At 45.0% G+C, this 25476-nt stretch overlaps 1 protein-coding gene across 1 annotated transcript; it reads right to left on the bottom strand.

Annotated features, from left to right (window-relative positions):
• Positions 1 to 8992: 8992 nt before the first annotated feature.
• LOC135377262 (uncharacterized) lies at positions 8993 to 25223 on the bottom strand. Its single transcript, XM_064609570.1, has 16 exons — positions 25212 to 25223; positions 22115 to 22153; positions 14017 to 14048; positions 13750 to 13955; positions 13511 to 13696; positions 13340 to 13458; positions 13128 to 13293; positions 12993 to 13076; positions 12301 to 12492; positions 12020 to 12250; positions 11767 to 11970; positions 11484 to 11714; positions 11198 to 11429; positions 10927 to 11155; positions 10660 to 10873; positions 8993 to 9377 (listed from the first exon to the last, which is right to left on the bottom strand). Exons 4-16 carry the CDS (start codon positions 13802 to 13804, stop codon positions 9220 to 9222), a joined length of 2301 nt encoding a protein of 766 aa, XP_064465640.1. The 5' UTR covers positions 13805 to 13955; positions 14017 to 14048; positions 22115 to 22153; positions 25212 to 25223; the 3' UTR covers positions 8993 to 9219.
• Between the last annotated feature and the right edge of the window lie 253 nt (positions 25224 to 25476).

Raw genomic sequence — 25476 nt, 5'->3', positions numbered from 1 at the left:
CTTATTCGGCAAACAAAAAATCGAATAGGCTCCGAAATGCGACCCTTGCTTTGTAGATGAATCAGTGGATGTTTAGGCGCGATTTTTGAAATGTCGAAAGACACAAGATGATGACTTGCTCTGGACGTTTTACACGAGCGTTTCCTTTTTGTGCGGCCTTTTTCATTTCTCTTCTTCATTTCCGATGCCGCAAAGAAGCAATTTTTCTCTTGCATAAAGTTGCGTGCCTTATTCGGCAAACAAAAAATCGAATAGGCTCCGAAATGCGACCCTTGCTTTGTAGGTGAATCAGTGGATGTTTAGGCGCGATTTTTGAAATGTCGAAAGACACCAGATGATGACTTGCTCTGGACGTTTTACACGAGCGTTTCCTTCTTGTGCGGCCTTTTTCATTTCTCTTCTTCATTTCCGATGCCGCAAAGAAGCAATTTTTCTCTTGCATAAAGTTGCGTGCCTTATTCGGCAAACAAAAAATCGAATAGGCTCCGAAATGCGACCCTTGCTTTGTAGATGAATCAGTGGATGTTTAGGCGCGATTTTTGAAATGTCGAAAGACACAAGATGATGGCTTGCTCTGGACGTTTTACACGAGCGTTTCCTTTTTGTGCGGCCTTTTTCATTTCTCTTCTTCATTTCCGATGCCGCAAAGAAGCAATTTTTCTCTTGCATAAAGTTGCGTGCCTTATTCGGCAAACAAAAAATCGAATAGGCTCCGAAATGCGACCCTTGCTTTGTAGATGAATCAGTGGATGTTTAGGCGCGATTTTTGAAATGTCGAAAGACACAAGATGATGACTTGCTCTGGACGTTTTACACGAGCGTTTCCTTTTTGTGCGGCCTTTTTCATTTCTCTTCTTCATTTCCGATGCCGCAAAGAAGCAATTTTTCTCTTGCATAAAGTTGCGTGCCTTATTCGGCAAACAAAAAATCGAATAGGCTCCGAAATGCGACCCTTGCTTTGTAGGTGAATCAGTGGATGTTTAGGCGCGATTTTTGAAATGTCGAAAGACACCAGATGATGACTTGCTCTGGACGTTTTACACGAGCGTTTCCTTCTTGTGCGGCCTTTTTCATTTCTCTTCTTAATTTCTCTTCTTCATATCCGATGCCGCAAAGAAGCAATTTTTTTCTTGCATAAAGTTACGTACTTACGTTCCTTATTCGGCAAACAAAAAATCGAATAGGCTCCGAAATGCGACCCTTGCTTTGTAGGTGAATCAGTGGATGTTTAGGCGCGATTTTTGAAATGTCGAAAGACACCAGATGATGACTTGCTCTGGACGTTTTACACGAGCGTTTCCTTCTTGTGCGGCCTTTTTCATTTCTCTTCTTAATTTCTCTTCTTCATATCCGATGCCGCAAAGAAGCAATTTTTCTCTTGCATAAAGTTACGTACTTACGTTCCTTATTCGGCAAACAAAAAATCGAATAGGCTCCGAAATGCGACCCTTGCTTTGTAGGTGAATCAGTGGATGTTTAGGCGCGATTTTTGAAATGTCGAAAGACACCAGATGATGACTTGCTCTGGACGTTTTACACGAGCGTTTCCTTCTTGTGCGGCCTTTTTCATTTCTCTTCTTCATTTCCGATGCCGCAAAGAAGCAATTTTTCTCTTGCATAAAGTTGCGTGCCTTATTCGGCAAACAAAAAATCGAATAGGCTCCGAAATGCGACCCTTGCTTTGTAGGTGAATCAGTGGATGTTTAGGCGCGATTTTTGAAATGTCGAAAGACACCAGATGATGACTTGCTCTGGACGTTTTACACGAGCGTTTCCTTCTTGTGCGGCCTTTTTCATTTCTCTTCTTCATTTCCGATGCCGCAAAGAAGCAATTTTTCTCTTGCATAAAGTTGCGTGCCTTATTCGGCAAACAAAAAATCGAATAGGCTCCGAAATGCGACCCTTGCTTTGTAGGTGAATCAGTGGATGTTTAGGCGCGATTTTTGAAATGTCGAAAGACACCAGATGATGACTTGCTCTGGACGTTTTACACGAGCGTTTCCTTTTTGTGCGGCCTTTTTCATTTCTCTTCTTCATTTCCGATGCCGCAAAGAAGCAATTTTTCTCTTGCATAAAGTTGCGTGCCTTATTCGGCAAACAAAAAATCGAATAGGCTCCGAAATGCGACCCTTGCTTTGTAGGTGAATCAGTGGATGTTTAGGCGCGATTTTTGAAATGTCGAAAGACACCAGATGATGACTTGCTCTGGACGTTTTACACGAGCGTTTCCTTCTTGTGCGGCCTTTTTCATTTCTCTTCTTAATTTCTCTTCTTCATATCCGATGCCGCAAAGAAGCAATTTTTTTCTTGCATAAAGTTACGTACTTACGTTCCTTATTCGGCAAACAAAAAATCGAATAGGCTCCGAAATGCGACCCTTGCTTTGTAGGTGAATCAGTGGATGTTTAGGCGCGATTTTTGAAATGTCGAAAGACACCAGATGATGACTTGCTCTGGACGTTTTACACGAGCGTTTCCTTCTTGTGCGGCCTTTTTCATTTCTCTTCTTCATTTCCGATGCCGCAAAGAAGCAATTTTTCTCTTGCATAAAGTTGCGTGCCTTATTCGGCAAACAAAAAATCGAATAGGCTCCGAAATGCGACCCTTGCTTTGTAGGTGAATCAGTGGATGTTTAGGCGCGATTTTTGAAATGTCGAAAGACACCAGATGATGACTTGCTCTGGACGTTTTACACGAGCGTTTCCTTCTTGTGCGGCCTTTTTCATTTCTCTTCTTAATTTCTCTTCTTCATATCCGATGCCGCAAAGAAGCAATTTTTCTCTTGCATAAAGTTACGTACTTACGTTCCTTATTCGGCAAACAAAAAATCGAATAGGCTCCGAAATGCGACCCTTGCTTTGTAGGTGAATCAGTGGATGTTTAGGCGCGATTTTTGAAATGTCAAAAGACACCAGATGATGACTTGCTCTGGACGTTTTACACGAGCGTTTCCTTCTTGTGCGGCCTTTTTCATTTCTCTTCTTCATATCCGATGCCGCAAAGAAGCAATTTTTCTCTTGCATAAAGTTGCGTGCCTTATTCGGCAAACAAAAAATCGAATAGGCTCCGAAATGCGACCCTTGCTTTGTAGGTGAATCAGTGGATGTTTAGGCGCGATTTTTGAAATGTCGAAAGACACCAGATGATGACTTGCTGTGGACGTTTTACAGGAGCGTTTCCTTCTTGTGCGGCCTTTTTCATTTCTCTTCTTCATTTCCGATGCCGCAAAGAAGCAATTTTTCTCTTGCATAAAGTTGCGTGCCTTATTCGGCAAACAAAAAATCGAATAGGCTCCGAAATGCGACCCTTGCTTTGTAGGTGAATCAGTGGATGTTTAGGCGCGATTTTTGAAATGTCGAAAGACACCAGATGATGACTTGCTCTGGACGTTTTACACGAGCGTTTCCTTCTTGTGCGGCCTTTTTCATTTCTCTTCTTCATTTCCGATGCCGCAAAGAAGCAATTTTTCTCTTGCATAAAGTTGCGTGCCTTATTCGGCAAACAAAAAATCGAATAGGCTCCGAAATGCGACCCTTGCTTTGTAGATGAATCAGTGGATGTTTAGGCGCGATTTTTGAAATGTCGAAAGACACAAGATGATGACTTGCTCTGGACGTTTTACACGAGCGTTTCCTTTTTGTGCGGCCTTTTTCATTTCTCTTCTTCATTTCCGATGCCGCAAAGAAGCAATTTTTCTCTTGCATAAAGTTGCGTGCCTTATTCGGCAAACAAAAAATCGAATAGGCTCCGAAATGCGACCCTTGCTTTGTAGATGAATCAGTGGATGTTTAGGCGCGATTTTTGAAATGTCGAAAGACACAAGGTGATGACTTGCTCTGGACGTTTTACACGAGCGTTTCCTTTTTGTGCGGCCTTTTTCATTTCTCTTCTTCATTTCCGATGCCGCAAAGAAGCAATTTTTCTCTTGCATAAAGTTGCGTGCCTTATTCGGCAAACAAAAAATCGAATAGGCTCCGAAATGCGACCCTTGCTTTGTAGATGAATCAGTGGATGTTTAGGCGCGATTTTTGAAATGTCGAAAGACACAAGATGATGACTTGCTCTGGACGTTTTACACGAGCGTTTCCTTTTTGTGCGGCCTTTTTCATTTCTCTTCTTCATTTCCGATGCCGCAAAGAAGCAATTTTTCTCTTGCATAAAGTTGCGTGCCTTATTCGGCAAACAAAAAATCGAATAGGCTCCGAAATGCGACCCTTGCTTTGTAGGTGAATCAGTGGATGTTTAGGCGCGATTTTTGAAATGTCGAAAGACACCAGATGATGACTTGCTCTGGACGTTTTACACGAGCGTTTCCTTCTTGTGCGGCCTTTTTCATTTCTCTTCTTCATTTCCGATGCCGCAAAGAAGCAATTTTTCTCTTGCATAAAGTTGCGTGCCTTATTCGGCAAACAAAAAATCGAATAGGCTCCGAAATGCGACCCTTGCTTTGTAGATGAATCAGTGGATGTTTAGGCGCGATTTTTGAAATGTCGAAAGACACAAGATGATGACTTGCTCTGGACGTTTTACACGAGCGTTTCCTTTTTGTGCGGCCTTTTTCATTTCTCTTCTTCATTTCCGATGCCGCAAAGAAGCAATTTTTCTCTTGCATAAAGTTGCGTGCCTTATTCGGCAAACAAAAAATCGAATAGGCTCCGAAATGCGACCCTTGCTTTGTAGATGAATCAGTGGATGTTTAGGCGCGATTTTTGAAATGTCGAAAGACACAAGATGATGACTTGCTCTGGACGTTTTACACGAGCGTTTCCTTTTTGTGCGGCCTTTTTCATTTCTCTTCTTCATTTCCGATGCCGCAAAGAAGCAATTTTTCTCTTGCATAAAGTTGCGTGCCTTATTCGGCAAACAAAAAATCGAATAGGCTCCGAAATGCGACCCTTGCTTTGTAGGTGAATCAGTGGATGTTTAGGCGCGATTTTTGAAATGTCGAAAGACACCAGATGATGACTTGCTCTGGACGTTTTACACGAGCGTTTCCTTCTTGTGCGGCCTTTTTCATTTCTCTTCTTCATTTCCGATGCCGCAAAGAAGCAATTTTTCTCTTGCATAAAGTTGCGTGCCTTATTCGGCAAACAAAAAATCGAATAGGCTCCGAAATGCGACCCTTGCTTTGTAGATGAATCAGTGGATGTTTAGGCGCGATTTTTGAAATGTCGAAAGACACAAGATGATGGCTTGCTCTGGACGTTTTACACGAGCGTTTCCTTTTTGTGCGGCCTTTTTCATTTCTCTTCTTCATTTCCGATGCCGCAAAGAAGCAATTTTTCTCTTGCATAAAGTTGCGTGCCTTATTCGGCAAACAAAAAATCGAATAGGCTCCGAAATGCGACCCTTGCTTTGTAGATGAATCAGTGGATGTTTAGGCGCGATTTTTGAAATGTCGAAAGACACAAGATGATGACTTGCTCTGGACGTTTTACACGAGCGTTTCCTTTTTGTGCGGCCTTTTTCATTTCTCTTCTTCATTTCCGATGCCGCAAAGAAGCAATTTTTCTCTTGCATAAAGTTGCGTGCCTTATTCGGCAAACAAAAAATCGAATAGGCTCCGAAATGCGACCCTTGCTTTGTAGGTGAATCAGTGGATGTTTAGGCGCGATTTTTGAAATGTCGAAAGACACCAGATGATGACTTGCTCTGGACGTTTTACACGAGCGTTTCCTTCTTGTGCGGCCTTTTTCATTTCTCTTCTTAATTTCTCTTCTTCATATCCGATGCCGCAAAGAAGCAATTTTTTTCTTGCATAAAGTTACGTACTTACGTTCCTTATTCGGCAAACAAAAAATCGAATAGGCTCCGAAATGCGACCCTTGCTTTGTAGGTGAATCAGTGGATGTTTAGGCGCGATTTTTGAAATGTCGAAAGACACCAGATGATGACTTGCTCTGGACGTTTTACACGAGCGTTTCCTTCTTGTGCGGCCTTTTTCATTTCTCTTCTTAATTTCTCTTCTTCATATCCGATGCCGCAAAGAAGCAATTTTTCTCTTGCATAAAGTTACGTACTTACGTTCCTTATTCGGCAAACAAAAAATCGAATAGGCTCCGAAATGCGACCCTTGCTTTGTAGGTGAATCAGTGGATGTTTAGGCGCGATTTTTGAAATGTCGAAAGACACCAGATGATGACTTGCTCTGGACGTTTTACACGAGCGTTTCCTTCTTGTGCGGCCTTTTTCATTTCTCTTCTTCATATCCGATGCCGCAAAGAAGCAATTTTTCTCTTGCATAAAGTTGCGTGCCTTATTCGGCAAACAAAAAATCGAATAGGCTCCGAAATGCGACCCTTGCTTTGTAGGTGAATCAGTGGATGTTTAGGCGCGATTTTTGAAATGTCGAAAGACACCAGATGATGACTTGCTCTGGACGTTTTACACGAGCGTTTCCTTCTTGTGCGGCCTTTTTCATTTCTCTTCTTCATTTCCGATGCCGCAAAGAAGCAATTTTTCTCTTGCATAAAGTTGCGTGCCTTATTCGGCAAACAAAAAATCGAATAGGCTCCGAAATGCGACCCTTGCTTTGTAGGTGAATCAGTGGATGTTTAGGCGCGATTTTTGAAATGTCGAAAGACACCAGATGATGACTTGCTCTGGACGTTTTACACGAGCGTTTCCTTCTTGTGCGGCCTTTTTCATTTCTCTTCTTAATTTCTCTTCTTCATATCCGATGCCGCAAAGAAGCAATTTTTCTCTTGCATAAAGTTACGTACTTACGTTCCTTATTCGGCAAACAAAAAATCGAATAGGCTCCGAAATGCGACCCTTGCTTTGTAGGTGAATCAGTGGATGTTTAGGCGCGATTTTTGAAATGTCGAAAGACACCAGATGATGACTTGCTCTGGACGTTTTACACGAGCGTTTCCTTCTTGTGCGGCCTTTTTCATTTCTCTTCTTCATATCCGATGCCGCAAAGAAGCAATTTTTCTCTTGCATAAAGTTGCGTGCCTTATTCGGCAAACAAAAAATCGAATAGGTTCCGAAATGCGACCCTTGCTTTGTAGGTGAATCAGTGGATGTTTAGGCGCGATTTTTGAAATGTCGAAAGACACCAGATGATGACTTGCTCTGGACGTTTTACACGAGCGTTTCCTTCTTGTGCGGCCTTTTTCATTTCTCTTCTTCATTTCCGATGCCGCAAAGAAGCAATTTTTCTCTTGCATAAAGTTGCGTGCCTTATTCGGCAAACAAAAAATCGAATAGGCTCCGAAATGCGACCCTTGCTTTGTAGGTGAATCAGTGGATGTTTAGGCGCGATTTTTGAAATGTCGAAAGACACCAGATGATGACTTGCTCTGGACGTTTTACACGAGCGTTTCCTTCTTGTGCGGCCTTTTTCATTTCTCTTCTTCATTTCCGATGCCGCAAAGAAGCAATTTTTCTCTTGCATAAAGTTGCGTGCCTTATTCGGCAAACAAAAAATCGAATAGGCTCCGAAATGCGACCCTTGCTTTGTAGGTGAATCAGTGGATGTTTAGGCGCGATTTTTGAAATGTCGAAAGACACCAGATGATGACTTGCTCTGGACGTTTTACACGAGCGTTTCCTTCTTGTGCGGCCTTTTTCATTTCTCTTCTTCATTTCCGATGCCGCAAAGAAGCAATTTTTCTCTTGCATAAAGTTGCGTGCCTTATTCGGCAAACAAAAAATCGAATAGACTCCGAAATGCGACCCTTGCTTTGTAGGTGAATCAATGGATGTTTAGGCGCGATTTTTGAAATGTCGAAAGACACCAGATGATGACTTGCTCTGGACGTTTTACACGAGCGTTTCCTTCTTGTGCGGCCTTTTTCATTTCTCTTCTTCATATCCGATGCCGCAAAGAAGCAATTTTTCTCTTGCATAAAGTTACGTACTTACGTTCCTTATTCGGCAAACAAAAAATCGAATAGGCTCCGAAATGCGACCCTTGCTTTGTAGATGAATCAGTGGATGTTTAGGCGCGATTTTTGAAATGTCGAAAGACACCAGATGATGACTTGCTCTGGACGTTTTACACGAGCGTTTCCTTCTTGTGCGGCCTTTTTCATTTCTCTTCTTCATATCCGATGCCGCAAAGAAGCAATTTTTCTCTTGCATAAAGTTACGTACTTACGTTCCTTATTCGGCAAACAAAAAATCGAATAGGCTCCGAAATGCGACCCTTGCTTTGTAGATGAATCAGTGGATGTTTAGGCGCGATTTTTGAAATGTCGAAAGACACCAGATGATGACTTGCTCTGGACGTTTTACACGAGCGTTTCCTTCTTGTGCGGCCTTTTTCATTTCTCTTCTTCATTTCCGATGCCGCAAAGAAGCAATTTTTCTCTTGCATAAAGTTACGTACTTACGTTCCTTATTCGGCAAACAAAAAATCGAATAGGCTCCGAAATGCGACCCTTGCTTTGTAGATGAATCAGTGGATGTTTAGGCGCGATTTTTGAAATGTCGAAAGACACCAGATGATGACTTGCTCTGGACGTTTTACACGAGCGTTTCCTTCTTGTGCGGCCTTTTTCATTTCTCTTCTTCATATCCGATGCCGCAAAGAAGCAATTTTTCTCTTGCATAAAGTTACGTACTTACGTTCCTTATTCGGCAAACAAAAAATCGAATAGGCTCCGAAATGCGACCCTTGCTTTGTAGATGAATCAGTGGATGTTTAGGCGCGATTTTTGAAATGTCGAAAGACACCAGATGATGACTTGCTCTGGACGTTCTACACGAGCGTTTCCTTCTTGTGCGGCCTTTTTCATTTCTCTTCTTCATTTCCGATGCCGCAAAGAAGCAATTTTTCTCTTGCATAAAGTTGCGTGCCTTATTCGGCAAACAAAAAATCGAATATACCTGACAAGAGCAGACGCCGGATGTATGCCGGAAAACGTGACTCCCTAAGAACCAATGAGGCCGCGACTTGAGAAAAGGGCCGTCTCATAGTTAGAGTCCTCCTTTGATCTCACGCAGGCAGCGACGTCACGCCGTCGGAGCTTCCGCTGAAGCAGCATTGACGTTTAAAATTTGTTTATTTCACCGTCTTTGGACAACAAAGAAAAATAGCCAGGTGGATTGTGCCGAACATAGTGGTCTCCGGATGGGAACGTCCCTTTAATGTACCTGGTGAGCATATTTCCTTTTTACACCCGTCTGCCCAATCTTTTTTACACTGACGCTGGTTGCACCTCAAGAACTATTTTACTTCAGTCTCTTGCACAAAGACAAGCAGTTGTGCCATCACTCCCTGCACTCGTTGACGGACTTTGCACCTGCATTAGAGAATTTCAGCTTTGGGCACTCTTTGCACTTTGTTTGGCCCTTGCGGTCCTGGTAGAAGTTGCTGGGACAAAGATAGCACCCGCCTTTTTCCTCGAAAGTGCCTTCATCGCAAGCCACTGCACCGCAAGAAACTCTGGTTAGTCTTCAGTTTGAGCCGCAACCCATAAAGGACACTGAATAGACAATTTCAAGAAATCTGCATGCAACATTTTATCGTCCTTATGCACGAATCGCACGTTGCGTGGATGAGTATGGCATAGATGCACAATATGGAGTTGTCATGAGTGCTTGTTCCAGGCTCGGCACATTTCAAAGCTTTCCTCAAGACGTCTGTTCGCTATGCTTCGGGGATTTTGCTTTCTTTCCAAAGCACAAATGAAATGGAGTTTTGTGGGGAAATGATGCTGAAATGTACTTTTACGAACTGCATCTTTGGAAAACTTAGAGTAAATGCGAGGAAAAAAAGCACATAAGTGAAAATTTGAGAAAAATCTTTGAGTGGTTTGCACAATGAGAAAAGTCTTTGCCATATGAGTTTTCTTGGAACCACGTATTTTAAGATTTTCCTCCGTTTTGAGAGCCCGTGCACGCACACCAAATAACACACACATATATACATGGGTGATGATGAGATTCACCATGGTGGCACCCATTGCTATTGGGGAAATGATGAGGGGATGATGGACAGTGTCCCTTTCAAGTTCGGCTACCAAGACGGCATATGACAGAAACTCTCCAAGGTATTGACGTAAACACACAGACAACTGTATTTAGCATGTAACAAGAAAACATGGTACTCTTCTCTAGAACTATTCCACAGACGATGTTTCCTTCGCTAAAGTAAGTTCTTACGAGTATCCTGACGTAGTGCAAAAGTCATTAAGGAGGCTGTTCCAACTTAAACGTTTACCGCGTGATGTAAGGTTAACTGCGCACAAATCGCTAGTCCATCCACTAATGCAATACGCGTGGGACCCGCATCTTGCCTTTCACAAGAAGAAGTAGGAAAGAAAGCCGCTAGATTCATTTTTACTGATTATCGTACGACAACATCTGCACTATGAATTAACTTGCTACCAATAGAGCAACATTTTAAGTTACAGCGTCGTAAATGTTTACTTCATTGGGAAGAAGCTTTCGTTCTCCCCAATCCATTCCAAGCACAAATGCGCATTCAAAGAGTTTTCACTCGATACGGACGACCCGAGAACGATTGTTAATCATGTCTTAGAATGTGTATTAATATCCCGTAATAAAATATATATATATATATATAGGATAAAATGTCTGCAGGAAGAGAGTTTAATTCCATACCTACCTGATGATTGCTGTGGCAATGATCAGGTAGGTATGTGCCATAACAGCCGCGTTGTGCGAATGCACTAAATTAATACACACCACATAAAGTTCCGTCCCTGGCAATAAATCCCGGATTGGTGCAGGCCACAGTTAAGGGTCTTTGGTCAAAAGAATGGGGCCAGAGATGTCCTCCTTCTATGGACGCTTGAGTTGCGAAATCCTCGTCCTTGGTGACGATCTCGTACATGCGCCGCTGCAGCTGCTCCACAAGGTCTTCTGCTTCGGATAGATTTTCTAGTGTACTGTATTCTGCCTAAAAAAAAATTGCGCCATAAGTGAGAGTCCCATGGGACAGGACCTCTTTACCTGGAAACGGAAAAGTATGCTCATTGCAGACGTCTTACACTGGGCATCGATGGGTAGACAGCGAAGCCGACCGCACAAGTCACTTGTCTTGCGATTGATGACATTCTGCACCATGGGTAGTAACCCTTCAGGGATACTACCCATGGAGCAGCTGGGGACGCCCACGGAAAATGCGATAGTGCCTTGGAGGTACGGAGCTGCCACCAGCGCCTGCTTCTCTAATACATCCCTATTTCAAAGTCAAGGCATGTTTTCAACTCAATGAAAGCACTTGCCTGGGCGCACGCTGAGAGCGTACGTGCAGGACGCATGCGCCCCAGTGCGCTCGTCGTGCGCTTTGCAGGTGACGTTGTAGATGCCCGCCAGTAGTGGTGCCTGCTCTGGTTTGCACCTCACGGTGGCACCTTCACCCTGAACAGTGAGGAAACGCGGCACTGGAACTGGTTCCCCGGCTTCTGAATCCTGAGGGACGCATCCACCTGGAACTCGGGGCTCAGTGGCGCCTGGAATCTTGCGTACATTTAGCCGCACGGGAAAGTGAACAGCCAAAGCCATACCTTTTACTACTACCTGAAACGTGCAGCTGGCAGAGGTACCTAGCTCTTCGTCCAGACCTCGGCATGTGACAGGATGTGAACCAAATTGGCGAATATTGGCGCTGCACTGGACTGTGGCGGACATACCTGCAGCCGTCTGGAAAGTGGGAGCCCTCGGCTTCACAGACGACGGTTCATCCGTGTACACTGTCACGTCCTCACAGCCGCCAACGGGTACAGGTTCCACGCGTCCTGCCAAGGTCTTTAAATGGGGCGATTTGCCTAACAGGGCAACGAGGCTTACTTTCACATAAGCTGAAATAGTTGTTGCTCCAGCTGCCATTGGCGAAGCACTCCTTCACTGCCCATTCCTGCTTGCTCTTTGGAATCACGTATCCCAGCTGGCAGATGTATTCGCAAATGGTGCCCACGGGCTGGAGGTCCTTTCCGCCATTGGAGCAGCGTACTTGACTGAAAGGATCTCCTTTAATTGCCGGGCATCCTGGAGCTGCAACAGGAAGGTTTCACTGCTGCCCCTATACTGTGACCACACTCACCGACCACCGTTACGTTGTAGGTGCATGTGGCACTGGTTCCTAGCTCGAGATCCGTGGCACGGCATTGGTTCACGTAGAAACCGAAAGATTCCACTCGAGCGATGGTACATTCGACAGAGGGACGGATGTTGAAACCCTCATATAATGGGGCCGGGAGCAGCACGGGCATGGTGGACGCCAAGATGACCTCCGTTCGGCACCCACTTGTTAACTTGGGAAAGCCTTTTTTCGCTGCAACCATCAACTCGTCAAACACTCGTCATGAAATACTCGCCGCTTACATGCACATTGTGGCAGACTTGTGTGGTTCCATTGTCCCGTTTCCAGGCAGAGGAATGCGTTGCGTGATCTCTGGCTCTTGGGGATCACATAGCCTCGATAGCAAGCGTAGCTACATCGGGCGCCGGGGCTCCGCTCTCCGGACACGCACTTGAGTCGTCCGTGTGCTACCTGAGGCAGGCCTTTGCAGACATCTAGTACGAGAGGCGACATTTAGGTTTGTAGATCGGCTACGAAAATGGTGGTTGGCCCCCAAGACTCGTATTTTACAACTGTGTGCCTTTGTTGCTCGTGACAGTTGAAATTGTTAGGCCCGAAAATAAGGTGACCCGCACGTACAGGTCCCGACACAAGTTTACGGACCACGCGAGTGGTGTATTTTCTCCTCGGTGGGACACCCTACCGGCGAGCGCAAATGGGCTCGCTTACTCGTTCAGAGCGGCGCACCGCGGTAGTTTCGGTATGATTTGAATGTGCTCGAAAGCTGGTTTGAATTGGTGTCGCTGCCGGCACACACTGCCATCATTCTGACGCTTGCCGCAAGGGTGTCGCACCGCTGGCGTGTTCCGTAAACTTTTGCCGGGACATCTGCAGCCGCAGAAGAATAGTCACAAACTGAATCTACTTGAAGCCACTCTTATGCTTCGAGTGTTTTTACTGCAGTTGCAGTTGCAGTTCCGCGAGGACAACTCACTTGCACAGGAAGTTACTCTCCATTTGGGACAGGTACACTGCTTTGAAGTAGCCGCTGTACAAGGTGGGCACCCCTTCCGTGGCCCTATAACAACACTCCTCTAGAGTCCACTCTACAAGTACAACTTAAACACACCTATACGCCAAGTGCCGGCGATGCACACCAGCTTAGTGGTCCTTCCTCGAGGGCATCTGTAACTGCAGACGCTTCCTTCAGGAGCTACGATGCTTTTCCTATTGCAGCGAAGCCACCTTCGATCCCGGGGCCAACGGCAAGCCATTTGACGCATTCGCTGAAATGTCTGTTTCCAACAAGCTCTCATTGTAGAGATTTCGAGGAGCCATTACAGTTACCTGGGGTGTTGTCGTCGAGGTCGTTGTCATCGAGGTTGTTGTCGTCGTCGACGTGCTTGTTGATGGAACGCTAGATGGAGTAGTTGGAAGAACAGCCTCCACTAATGGAATTTCTGACGGAATAGACACGATGATCTCTCAAGTGTGTACCTTGACAAAGTGTACCTTGACAAAAAGGCGTCGCGTGGCTCGTCCATTGCATGTTGTTCCCCATGCGGATGCAAGTGGTGCTGATGCGCTCCATGTGGTACCCTGGATAACAATAGAAGTGGCAGCGGCTGCCCCACTGGCGATCCCGACTGCAACGGACACCCCCGTGGGCCGGTCGCTTGAGAGCTGTGCAGCGCTGCACTGCAAGGAGAAGGAACCCATCTGATAATGATGACAACCTGTGGCTCCCCCACCTGACACCTTGAGCTGGTACTGGCAGCGCACACCCTGCAATGCCACCTGGATCATGTAAAATCCTTCTGTAGCCAAGCAGCCCGGTAGAGAAGTATTGGAGGCCAAACAGGGAGGCCGTAACTTTGGCTGCGGCGTCGGCACGCACGTGGAACCAGGCCTTAGAACAAGGCGGGCGTCTCGGGGACAGCTCAGGCAGCGCAACACACTACCCACTCGAAAAAATGGACCATTCCATTTACACCCCTTCTTTCCTCAAGAAGGCTTACCTTGCAAAAGTGTAGCGGATGACAGCCAAATGCTGAAACAAATGAAACGCTCTCATCATCCAGTCTATTCGGTAGCAGGAAAATTTGCATTTCTCTTTCCACCATTGGAACGTGCCAGTTTGCGGTGCACTTAATACCTCTACGCATATATTCTGAAATCTATTTTGAGGACTTTAGGAATACGTGCACACATTTATTCAGAAATATACATACGTGGTTTCTTTGAAGAGCTAATATGTCTTGACGAATGTTACTCCCGCTTGCTACTCGCAAGTCACCATAACAACTCCATATTTCTTCGATTTACTATACGGGGGATTTTTGATAAAAAAAAAAAGCTATAAAATCGGCGCGGATGCCGTTTTTGCAGTTGAGTGGCCAGGCAGACGTCCTCCCGTATGTAGCCTCTAGATGACTAGCTACCTAAAATCCACGAATGAACTCTTTAATGACGACACTAACCGGGTATCCGCACGAGCGACTTTTTCGTGCGAGATCTCGGCGGAGGCGCGAGGGCGACAGGAGTGGCGTCAAAGGTTGAACTGATGTTCTGAGGCTGGAACAACATAGAAAGGACAAACACATACAAAGCACAAGTTTGTCCTTTCTATGTTGTTCCAGCCACAGTTCTCTCATGTTCAACAGTGCATCGATCCCGTCGTATGAACGTATGTATGAGTGAGCAAAAATGTAAGAGTGTAAGGAGGATGAGTGAGAGGCTCTTGGAAGTCGCTGGGGAGGTGTGTTAGCTATGCTCAATTGGTAGAGCCCTGGATCGGTAATCCAGAAGATGTGGGTTCCAGTCCTACAGCTGGCTAACCTTTTCAGTGACTTTTATCTTTCATCGTCAAAGGTTCTTGTGTACACGTGAGCAACGTCACGTCTTCTCGTGCACTCGTCTCCTGCCGAGAGATTTTGTGCGCGCTCCACAGAATTTCTTGAACGAGAAACTGTGTCTGCTGGCTGCACTGCGTTCAGCGCCGTCCTCCGTCGCGTGTTTGAGTAACTTCTTCTTCGTCACTTGAGACAGACGTCGTTCGGATGCGGTCGGCATTTCTTCCACGATATTATTCTATAAACATTGCCATGCAAATGAGGCGAAAACGAAACTAGTCGCCTGAGAAGTGCGTATCCTTGGCCCCCGTAGCCTTATCTGGGCCGCAAAGCGTTTCATCTCGCCAGCAGATCATCCAATCATCTCCATCGCTTCAAAGCACATGGCCCTCTGCCGTGGGTTGAACCCTCTTTCCCCCACGCATCTGGTTTGTGCGCTTTCGCCCCATTTGCACAGCAGTATTCGGCAATGGATATTTTAATGTACGCGCTTGCTTCAGGGTTTTTAGAAGGTGGAATGACTTTCATCGAGGATTGCCTCTCCCTCTGAAGGCCCGCTTTTACCCTAAGTCCCTTAATTAAAGAGTTAATTAGCAAATTTTAGGTAATTATTCATTTAGTAGTTAGATACTGTCATCGAGAGGACGTCTATATACCTTGACGTGTAACTCAATTGCAAAAGCGGCACCTCTACCGATCTCGTAGCTTTTTATAAAAAATCTGTAACGAATAAAAAAAAACGCCCTGTATGTAATTTATTTCCATGGTAGTTTTAGTTGCCCAGTTTGGCCTCATTCATCTTGATTTGATAAATTTATCTAAATGGTACGATGAAGGACAGTAATAATGCGGGTCCTGCAGTACACGAATTCTTAGTTTCGTTTCCGTTTCGTGTATTCTGAGTGTGCGATATCCGTTTTTGTCTCTGCTACCGTTGCCTACTGTATTTCCGGTATAATACCATTTCCGTTGTTGCTTAACCAATTTAACATTATTTCCCACCAGACGTCGAGCCGATTTGTCTCAATACCAGCGCTAGTATTGAGGCACCCTATAGTTTTGGCAACCTCTTTGTCTTGACGCAGGTAATCCAAGTAGCAGAGGTGTTCGAGACGGACTCGGTGGATCATTGCGTTTTGTGAAACGAGTCGGGCAACGTTGGTACGGAGGAAAAGAGGATTGGCAGATTGAGGACAATCTATAACAATCACGAGGCGCTAGTAAATTGGGAAGGAAGAACGATCAGGAATGGATAGAGAAAGGATTTCGACCACTGATCTTTATGCTACACATTGGAAAGCACTCCAAGAGGTTGGAATGAGCTTTGATACAGGGGCAAGCGATGTTCCTGCGTACTTCCATAGAACATATGGCAACAATATAGACGACGCATATTGAGAGTATTCCGGGACTCCCTCTCTGGAAATGTCACCCGCACAAGGCCAATCAGTGAGCGCCTTTTGACGCGGACGAGACCAATCAAAGAGCGGCTGGTGGGACCTGGTTGCCTTGGCGACTGATCGTACTGGCCGCCATTGTTGCTTGCTCCAAGGTCGAGGCGGGAAAGGATGGAATGGTAGGTGATGGCTTCGTCGTCTCCTTTTTACAACATACTCCATGACACAACATGGATATACGACATACGTGGCAACGTGGTGATACAACATACTCGCACATGAACCGAAGCGTGAGCGAGCCCATCACATAACATCACCATCATAAACCATTACATCACAGACCATCATTCAACTTCAACTTCAGAACCCATCACAGCATAACTCATCATTCAACTTGAACTTCGGAGCCTACCACATCATAATCTTGATTGATGATAACCATCATTTATTAAACCTTGAGTTGTGAAGTTGAATTTCGACGCCATGTGATCGGTTTTTCTTTCCGACTTGTTCTGGACATGACAAATACAAATACGTACAAAGCCTCAAGTGCCGAAGAAATTATGACTTCCTTCTTTCATCATTCCCCCTCGTGAAGCCATGCTGCAAGACTACTGTATGGACAAAAGTCCTCCACGTAGAACGTAAAACACAAAGAGCCCCTCCTAGCGCGCTGAACAGCGCGAGCGTGCGCCAAACGTCTTCTCCACCTACCGGCTTACATTTGCAACCTAGTACAGTGCTGAAGGTCATGCCCTCACTACGGACGAAAGTCACGTGGTGCACGCGGTACTTGTACTTCCAGGCACTTACCCTCTCCACGGAAAGCAAGCATATACACAACGAGGGGGTATACCCTCGCCCACTACCTGAGGCAGGGACACGAAACCGTTTATATCCACTCAATACACATTTCTCTTTTAGTTCACAAGCGTTCGCATAAGTAACACACGTACGCGAACGTCATATGCACCGGCTAAACATTGTCAACTTGGAAAACTTTTCACAAGGACTTGAGAGCCCATCATCCGACCTCAAGTTCAAAACCGATCACAGTGACTTGACCTTCAAAGCCCGTTACAATGGCTTCACTTTCGAAACCCATCATGCTGACTTCGTGTACGGGCATGGCGGATGGATGGGATTCGCCGTTTGGAGCTCAGGGAATACCAAATTGTCATCGTTAGCGTTACGTTGCGTCACATACCACGTGCGCTCGCATCGATAGAGAAGGCTATTCCGAGCACCGGGCGGCTAGTTTTGGCATTCCCAGATCGCTTTTAACTACACTCTTAGAAATGAACTTCACCACATAGCACGCGCTCCTAGCCAACCATCATCCCGAATGACAACGTTCTCGCCCCGATTTGTTGAAAACGGGAGGAGGAGTCTATTTTGTGCCGTGCATAATATAGCACAGAATAGGCTCCGCCTCCCGTTTTCAACAGATCAGGGGGCTTAATCGCTTCATCGTCGTTACGGTCGTTACAAGCTAACGAGTGGCGGGAAATTCAAAAAGGTGGGCACATGACACATTGCGCGTGACGTGTACCACGGCCTTCACGTATCGCGCGAAGAGCGCCGTGCACGTGTTTTATCACGAGCCCGCCTTTTTGAATTTCCCGCCACTCGTTAGCTTGTAACGACCGTAACGACGATGAAGCGATTAAGCCCCCAGGGGCGAGAACGTTGTCATTCGAGATGATGGTTGGCTAGGAGTAGACCTGTGCGCCGCCGCGCCGCGCCGCCGCCAGTTCTCCGCGCGCTGACGCCGCCGCTGGCGCCACCACGACGCGCCGATATCCCGCGCGCGTTCCGTGTTCCGATCGGTTCCGCTGCGGAGCGGGAATCTCAAAGTGGTTTCGTGCACTTCTGCCGGTCTTGGCCTCGCGAGTATTGAAGTGTCATGGTGTCATGGCATGAGAGACTGAATCTTGAAGCGCGTGTCATTGTTCTCTGTTGATAAGAACTCAAGTGCATTTAGAACAAGCGCGGTGTGGCGTTACTTTGGCATTACTTACTTACTTAGTTTTGCATGACGGTGACAAGAAGCGGAATATTGGCTCTGATTTCTTCTGCGAGGAAAAGAGAAGGATGGAGATAAGCCCTTCGATAAGTGAATATGTTGGTACATGAAAATCTTGTCACCGTTGCTGAACGAATGCAAAACATTGGTGAAAGGAGACGTGTAGAAAACGGAATGGAATGCTAAACGTCAATGGAATGCTAACAATCGTTCGAGGTACGAAGCACGGCTCAGAAACTACTGCTCTTTCGAGTAAACGTTTTCCTCTTGCTCCGCCAATTAAAACATTCAACGTCTGACACGATTCTGCCATAACGGAACACTTTTTGTCCCGTCCCGGGGCAAAAATATTGACCCAGCTCTGCCAGTGGAATGCGTCATTAATCGGCGCTGGCGAAACAGGAATTACTAGCGTTCCGTGTGCTTCGCGGCCTTCTTTCTTTGTGCTTATTAGCGAAAACTCTGAGAATTTTTTCATCTTATGCGCGTCACACGCACGCATCCAATATCAGCACTCTGCATCTGACGCAAGCAGCAAAACCTCATTCAGCATTGTCATTCAGGGCATAGCGCTCTGCAATGCTCAATGCAGATGCACAGGGACGCATGTTTTGCATGGCACAAAAGTGCGAAGGACACTCTAAGAAAAAAAAAGGAGTGATTTTACTCCTTTTGGGGACTAAATGCACTGCCACAAAAAATAGTCCCTTTCGGGAGTAAATGCACGGGAGTAAATGAATGTCACAGAGTGAAGACCGCATTTCACGCGCTGTTGTAAGAGTCCCAAGTACATAATTCGTGTGCATGCATGAAGATATACTTGGAAGCAAACCGTCAACCATGATATATCGAGTGATATAAAATCTTGCGCCATAGTGCACAATTGGCGAAGAAAGATGCGCTAACTGTTTTTTACTCTGTCTGTGTGGCTGGAAAATGGCTACGTTGGCTGAGTTATACAGCCTTATGCCGTTCAAATTGACCAAGGGCACATATTTACGTAGACTGTCGCATTCAGGAGACCATTCCCGAAGTTCAGTGACAATTTGCAGTCCAGGGGAGTAAATGTCGGGTTAGGGGACTAAAATAGGGAGTAATTGCAGACTAGGGAGTAGAAGCTGCAATTACTCCCCGTTTTACGCCTTTTTTCTTCTTCTTAGAGTGCATACGTGGGGTGAGAAGGAGTTTCAACGGGGAGTCAGGACAGTATCCAACGTATTGCAGCAGGACCGTCAGTTGTCAGAGCATTGGTCAAACAGGAGACCGATTAGACGCGGAATGGGGACATTAGTTGCCAAGTTTGCGTACAGGAATGCTATAACACATGAGCAGAAAGAGAAAGTACGTCTTTTCTGTTAATCAGGGTTCGTAATTAGAGATGAGTGCAGGTAGGAAAATTGGTACCCGCACCCGCAGTAACGTCATTGGCTCAACCCGCACATCCCGCCGATATATACCCGCAGTCCAATGCGTACGCATGTTTCAGTTATGCCACATGATCGTCACAGCACGAAATGATTTATTGATACGGAGGCCAATGTCCGTCTTTTCCAACGCGTACGCCACTGCTGACACGGTTGCCAGTCGTGGTGTCGAAGAATAGCCAAAGTTAACCCTATGTGGCAAACAACAACTTTATTTTGAGATGATGAATTGGAAAGTACTCTGGGCCAAATGTGAATCGGGTCATACCGCAAAATCTTACGGGTTGTTTTTGCGCCTGCGGGTATTGCGGGTATACCCGCGCAATCCGCGGAGGCAGTGCGGGTCTACCCGCACCGCACTCACCTTTATATATAATGATCGACACACATTAAAAAAGCCCTCTGTCGTAAGACTATATAATTGCATGACATATGTGACTACATCCGTGCTGTTGTTCCGAGTGTGGGAGCTCTACACTCTGAAAGAAAGGATGTACTTTTAACTCCTTTTTCTCGCCACATATATTGTTTGGAAAAAATTGAATTGAATTGAATATAAAACTCCCTTTTGGAGAGTACAATTACTCTCAAAAGGGAGTCTCCTCACTCCCTCAAGGGAGTAGCTATACTCCCTTACTCCCTGCCGGAGAGTAATATTACTCTCCAGTAGGGGGTTAGACTCCTTTTTTGAGAGTAATTATACCCTCCAAAAGGAAGTGATATATGTGGCAAGGAAAGGAGTTAAAGTACACCCTTTTTTTTTATAGTGTACGCCTAAGCGATCATAGATATAACGACGCGCACACAACATCAGAGTAGCTACAAATGTAGTTAAACAACAACATCCTAGTAGTTGCAAAGTAGTTTTAACTAGTGTGGCTGCCATGTAGTTACACTAGTAGTTAAACTACACTTTGATGCAGCAGTTAGGGGTTAAACTACTAAAAAAAGTAGTTACAGCACATCTCTTGTAAAACAGAGGTTCCGAAAGCGTCTCAAGTGAAATTTAAAAGTTTGGAATTTTATTGAATTAGTAAGCGTATGCAAATGAGGCGCTCACTGCTTGGCCGATGTCTCAAAAGCAAGCCAGAGCTTTTCGATAGCGCCACCTGATGGTCACGGATTATTGCGCCGGTGGACCTTCGTGAAACAGCTGGTACACTTCCTCGCTCCTCACTAACGTAAACACAATGTGGTGCTAAAAGACTGTCGGCTAGGTATGGTGAGGAAAGCAGAACAAAAACCCGTGTAGCTAAATATCGGGAAATGACAGACAAAACATGCGGTATATGTGGGCATGATGACGCAAGGGGATGTGGCCATATAGGAAGTGTACGTAAAGTGTACGTTCATTGCATATTGCATTTTCTCTCCTTTTGTTCTTATTGTGATTCTTTGAAACCCGGGTCTCATTTATTGCACGTTTCTCTTCTTTATGTGTATATGATTGTGACAGGAGCGTATATCACAGGGCTCGCCCTCACGGTCCAATTGAACCTTGTATTTTTGAACTGACATAAATAAGTAACTGACTGATTGATTGAAACGACAGAGACCAAGTTAACTTACGCCCACACGATTGTGAGGCTAGGAGTAATTTTGTCGAAATTTGTACGCGTACAAAATAATAAAAATGGTGCCGTGATGTTACGCGTAAGGTTTGTCTGCCGATAGTATGGCGGCGCGTGAGTCGGACTGCGGATAATTTCGACCACCCTTTTGCCGAAAATCTCCCGTTTACCTCCGATAAGCAACGGTTACGTCCCCCGCATTGCTACAGTCTTCGGCTGAGCTCAGCAAGCCAAGACGTTCCCGACTAAACTACCGAGTGTACAGACGGTGCTACATGATTATCCATGCTGTAATACTCTTAATTCTAGGCTAGGTGGAGCAAGCTACCGCTCGTTCCAAAGGGAAATGCCATCCATCCGCTAGCAAGCTAAAATGACATGTTTTCGACACGACCTACTAGATTATAGCGACCACGACATAATCTGCAAACCTAATGAGGAGCCTGTCCGCACGATCCGCTAGGGGCGCTACTCATCGGCCTGTGACAGATGTGCATCATGATTGGACGATGGAAATTTGAATTTTGAACGCGCAGAAGCGAACGCACGATTACCGTAGCAGACGACAGCAACGGTTCCCGTGAAAACGCGTAGAATGATGATGAGAATCAACTTTAGAAGGAAGCATCTCTCGTGGGACATCCGCCGCTTGTACAGATATACTAAGGTAACCTAAAGTACAGAGTATTGTACAAATTGAGCAAGCAATAACCGGGCCGATGAGTAGCGCCACCGCTAGCCTCCAAATGCGACGCTGGGAATGGGTGCCTATGACATGGTCGTTATAATCTAGTAGGTCGTGGCTTCCAACCAACGAGCCGCCGTGAACACAAAGACGGCACTTACCTGAATGTCGCCAAGGCTAGCAGCAATAGCATCCCGCCGCTGTAGACACAGTGAGAAGAATGTTAACACGGTGCTGGAAGTAACGTGCGTCGCACAAAGACTCATGTATTCAGGATTTTTTGTTTGTTCATTTCTGTGCTTCTCCCACATAAGGGAAAGGTCTATGGAAAAAGCACCGCCATAAACGAAGCAACAAAACTAGTAAAAGGCTTTAAAAAATGGGCAACCAACATACAATAGTATACACCCCATAAACCAACCAGAGGAATGGTAATCGTGGTGTGTCTTTTCTCCCCCTTTTTCTTCGTCCTCGAGTAGCCAGTCCCGGGTGTTTTGGGACTATAACATTTCCGCTTTTTCCGCTGAACATGCACAATAAGTGCTCATGGGGACACCAGCATGGTATATACAGTATTTTTAAAATTTCCAAGCGAAGTAGTTAGAGCTCATCGTTTGACAGTCTTTTCGGACAGATATAGCTCGGGCATATAACGATCGAAAAAAAAGGAGTCGCAATTGTTTCCAAGACCCATATGTAGCAGTTTATACTCAAAAAGATTTTGTAATCATGAAACACTAGACGTGTCGATGTATAGGTACTGACATTTGCAAGGCGCGTACAGCCCTTTTTTTTAAGTTCTATATATAGACTCGTAGAACACGCATGAGCTCCATATTAGCCAGTAATAATAGTCTACGATAAACTAAAGCATGGGGAAAAAAATGTTCCTAACACGGCATAAAATACCAGCTGCTTTCGCGTTGTAACTATGCTCACTCCAACTAAGATGGCCGTCAAATACAACTCCTAGAAACTTGACATGTGGTTTATAACGAGCCCTGAACAAGTCTTCCTTATATATTTAGCCGACAGTGGTTTGCGTCTAACCACAACCCAGGTGCTTCTTTTATTTCCAAATGCTTCGAAGACGTACTAAACCTAATTCCCACTTTGGAGATACTGACAATATCGTTTAATTATGAAAAGAAGGAACATCCGAAAAAACACTCATCATATCAGATGTCACCGACCACATATTGACATCGTCCAGCAAGATAGCTTTTCAAGAAATTATTGGTCACGCCCCGAATACCGTTTGTTTATTCGCACTAAAATGCACACTGGAAGCTACAACAGGTTAAAAACAATCTGGAGTTGGAATGATTCCGGAATCATTACAGGTTTATCAGAGCCTGGAATGGAATGGAATGGTCTGGGTGGTTTCTGCTCTTGCGCCCTTTGCACACGGTCAAAAGCGGAAAATGGTGTTGAATATTCGGCATCGCCTTCATTTGGAAAATAAAAATATCCGCTCAGCTTCAGCAAACGTACAAGGAGTATTATGACAGCACACCCTTCCGAGCACGTCATGTTTGTGAATTGAAACACACGACATCAGCAAGATTGCTCACATGTGCGAATTAAAAAAAAAGTTCATCATCGCAATTAGTGCTGTATCGATGTTGCTGTGATGTTGGGAACCTCTGCGCACCTTGTCTCGATGTGCATTTGTGTGAATTTGATGGAATTAAAAGAATGGGATGGGGTTGCCGAGCCATTCCAGGAGTGGGAATTGACCACACCTTTCCATTCCGAGGAATTGAAAGGAATGGAATTACAAATATCCATTCCTGGGAATGGAATTGGAATGGTATGGGCGACCCAATTCCGCAACTCTGATTTAAACTATCAAAGGCCCTTTGGATATCAATGAACAATCCAAGAGTATATATAGTCACCGTTCTCAGTTGACTTTCTCTTTCTGGAATCCGTACTGAGACCAAGTAATAACATTGTGCTTCCAGAAACAACAACGTATCCTTTCATTCATAGCGCGCGTAACAACCTTCGAAAGTAGCGGAAGTACTGATATGGGTCTGTACGTGTCGGGAGATTTATTATTTCTACGCTTTCTCACTTCCCTTTCCAAGACCTGCTCTTTCCATGAAGATCCGAGATGAACAAAGCCGACGCGAAATGAAATACAATGAAATACAATGAAAGAGTACGCGAAAAGCTGAGTCGAAGAACCTCGAGGAAAAATGTATTTATCGTGACTTAACTATTTTGGCCACTCTCTTTCACTTCTTCGCGCCTAGTTCGCGAATATTAACTTACTCGAGACCAGACTTGTGCCCGTTACTCCAAAAAGATAATTGATTACCGTTACTGTTACTCTTCTAACAAAAGTAATTGGTTACAAATTACTCGACTGAAATTGTAATTGAGTAACGAGTATAAAAGGAACGCGTTACTCGGGCCGTTACTTTCAATTCATGCAAAAATTTCCGCCCCTGTGTGCTTAGAAAAAAAAAAAAAGGAACAACCCCAACTCCAAACTCCCAACTCCCAAATGATTGGGACAGCTGAAATAGCGCGAAAGACTCGCGCGTGAGAAGGAGCAATAATATTTTTTCCGCTTACTACAGTAGAATATTGCCCAACACAAGACACGGGAAATTTATCCCAGAACATTGCTACTTTGAGTCAGACTGGACTTCAAAAGTAACTGATTACTCGGTAATTGATTACTCAAAATTGTAATAGAATTACTCGAAAAATTACTCGTTCAACAATGTAACTGATTACAAGTAACGCAATTACTTGTAACGCGTTACGTACAAGTCTGCTCGAGACACAGCTTCACACATACAACGGCTGCGAAAAGAAGAAAAGAAAACGTTCCATTTACGCCAACATTTTTTCCCGGTGACTCGTTCGGCTACCGGCACAAATTAACGAATAAAAAAAAATATATATATATATATATATATATATATATACAGCCGACTGTTTCCTGCGTGGTCCGCAATATTTGCACGAAAAAAACGGAGACAGATTGCAAAATAAATTAGCCTCGATGGATTTAACTGTCGTAAGATCGAAAACCTTGGTTTTAGTTCAGCTTCCGAAGTGGTGGTCGCTAAATGCGGCTGTTCCAAAATAGCTAGTAAAAAGAAGAAAAAATGAGGAAAGCCACCAAGCGAAATGGGAGCTTTTTTTTCCAGGAAGGAGGACGACGGCGAAAAGCATTGTTATGTGTACAAGGAAAGTGTCGTCATTTTTGCGAAACGGATGGCGAGGAAATCTGCTTACCTTGATGCGTTGGCTGCGTTTCCCAGTGGCGCCACCACCAGGAAGTGGACTGGAAATGTGACGAAGCGCAGCCGTTGCTTGACCTTCGGAATCCAATGAAAAATTAAACGAGCCTTCACAACATGGCGTTCCTTCCATTTTTCCTGAGACGACAAACGGACACGTACTAATTTGAGCCATTTTTCTATTCTTGCTTTCGGATGTTTTTGGGCGTCGAAAATGTGGAGTTTTTGTGGAGGATTTTTTTGGGCGTTTCCGAAAAGTG

This window comes from Ornithodoros turicata, chromosome 1 (genome assembly GCF_037126465.1).
Source record: "Ornithodoros turicata isolate Travis chromosome 1, ASM3712646v1, whole genome shotgun sequence".
Classification (NCBI taxonomy): Eukaryota; Metazoa; Arthropoda; class Arachnida; order Ixodida; family Argasidae; genus Ornithodoros; species Ornithodoros turicata.
This window is presented reverse-complemented; position numbering and strand designations above follow the sequence as displayed.

Excerpts from the sequence above, each read along its gene's own strand:
- LOC135377262 (XM_064609570.1), bottom strand. The coding sequence starts at position 13,804 with ATGATCCAGGTGGCATTGCAGGGTGTGCGCTGCCAGTACCAGCTCAAG. Across the intron at positions 13,459-13,510 it reads CGCGACGCCTTTTTGTCAAG|AAATTCCATTAGTGGAGGCT; the intron begins GTACACTTTGTC and ends CTATTCCGTCAG. Across the intron at positions 11,156-11,197 it reads CTCAGCGTGCGCCCAGGCAA|GGATGTATTAGAGAAGCAGG; the intron begins GTGCTTTCATTG and ends ACTTTGAAATAG.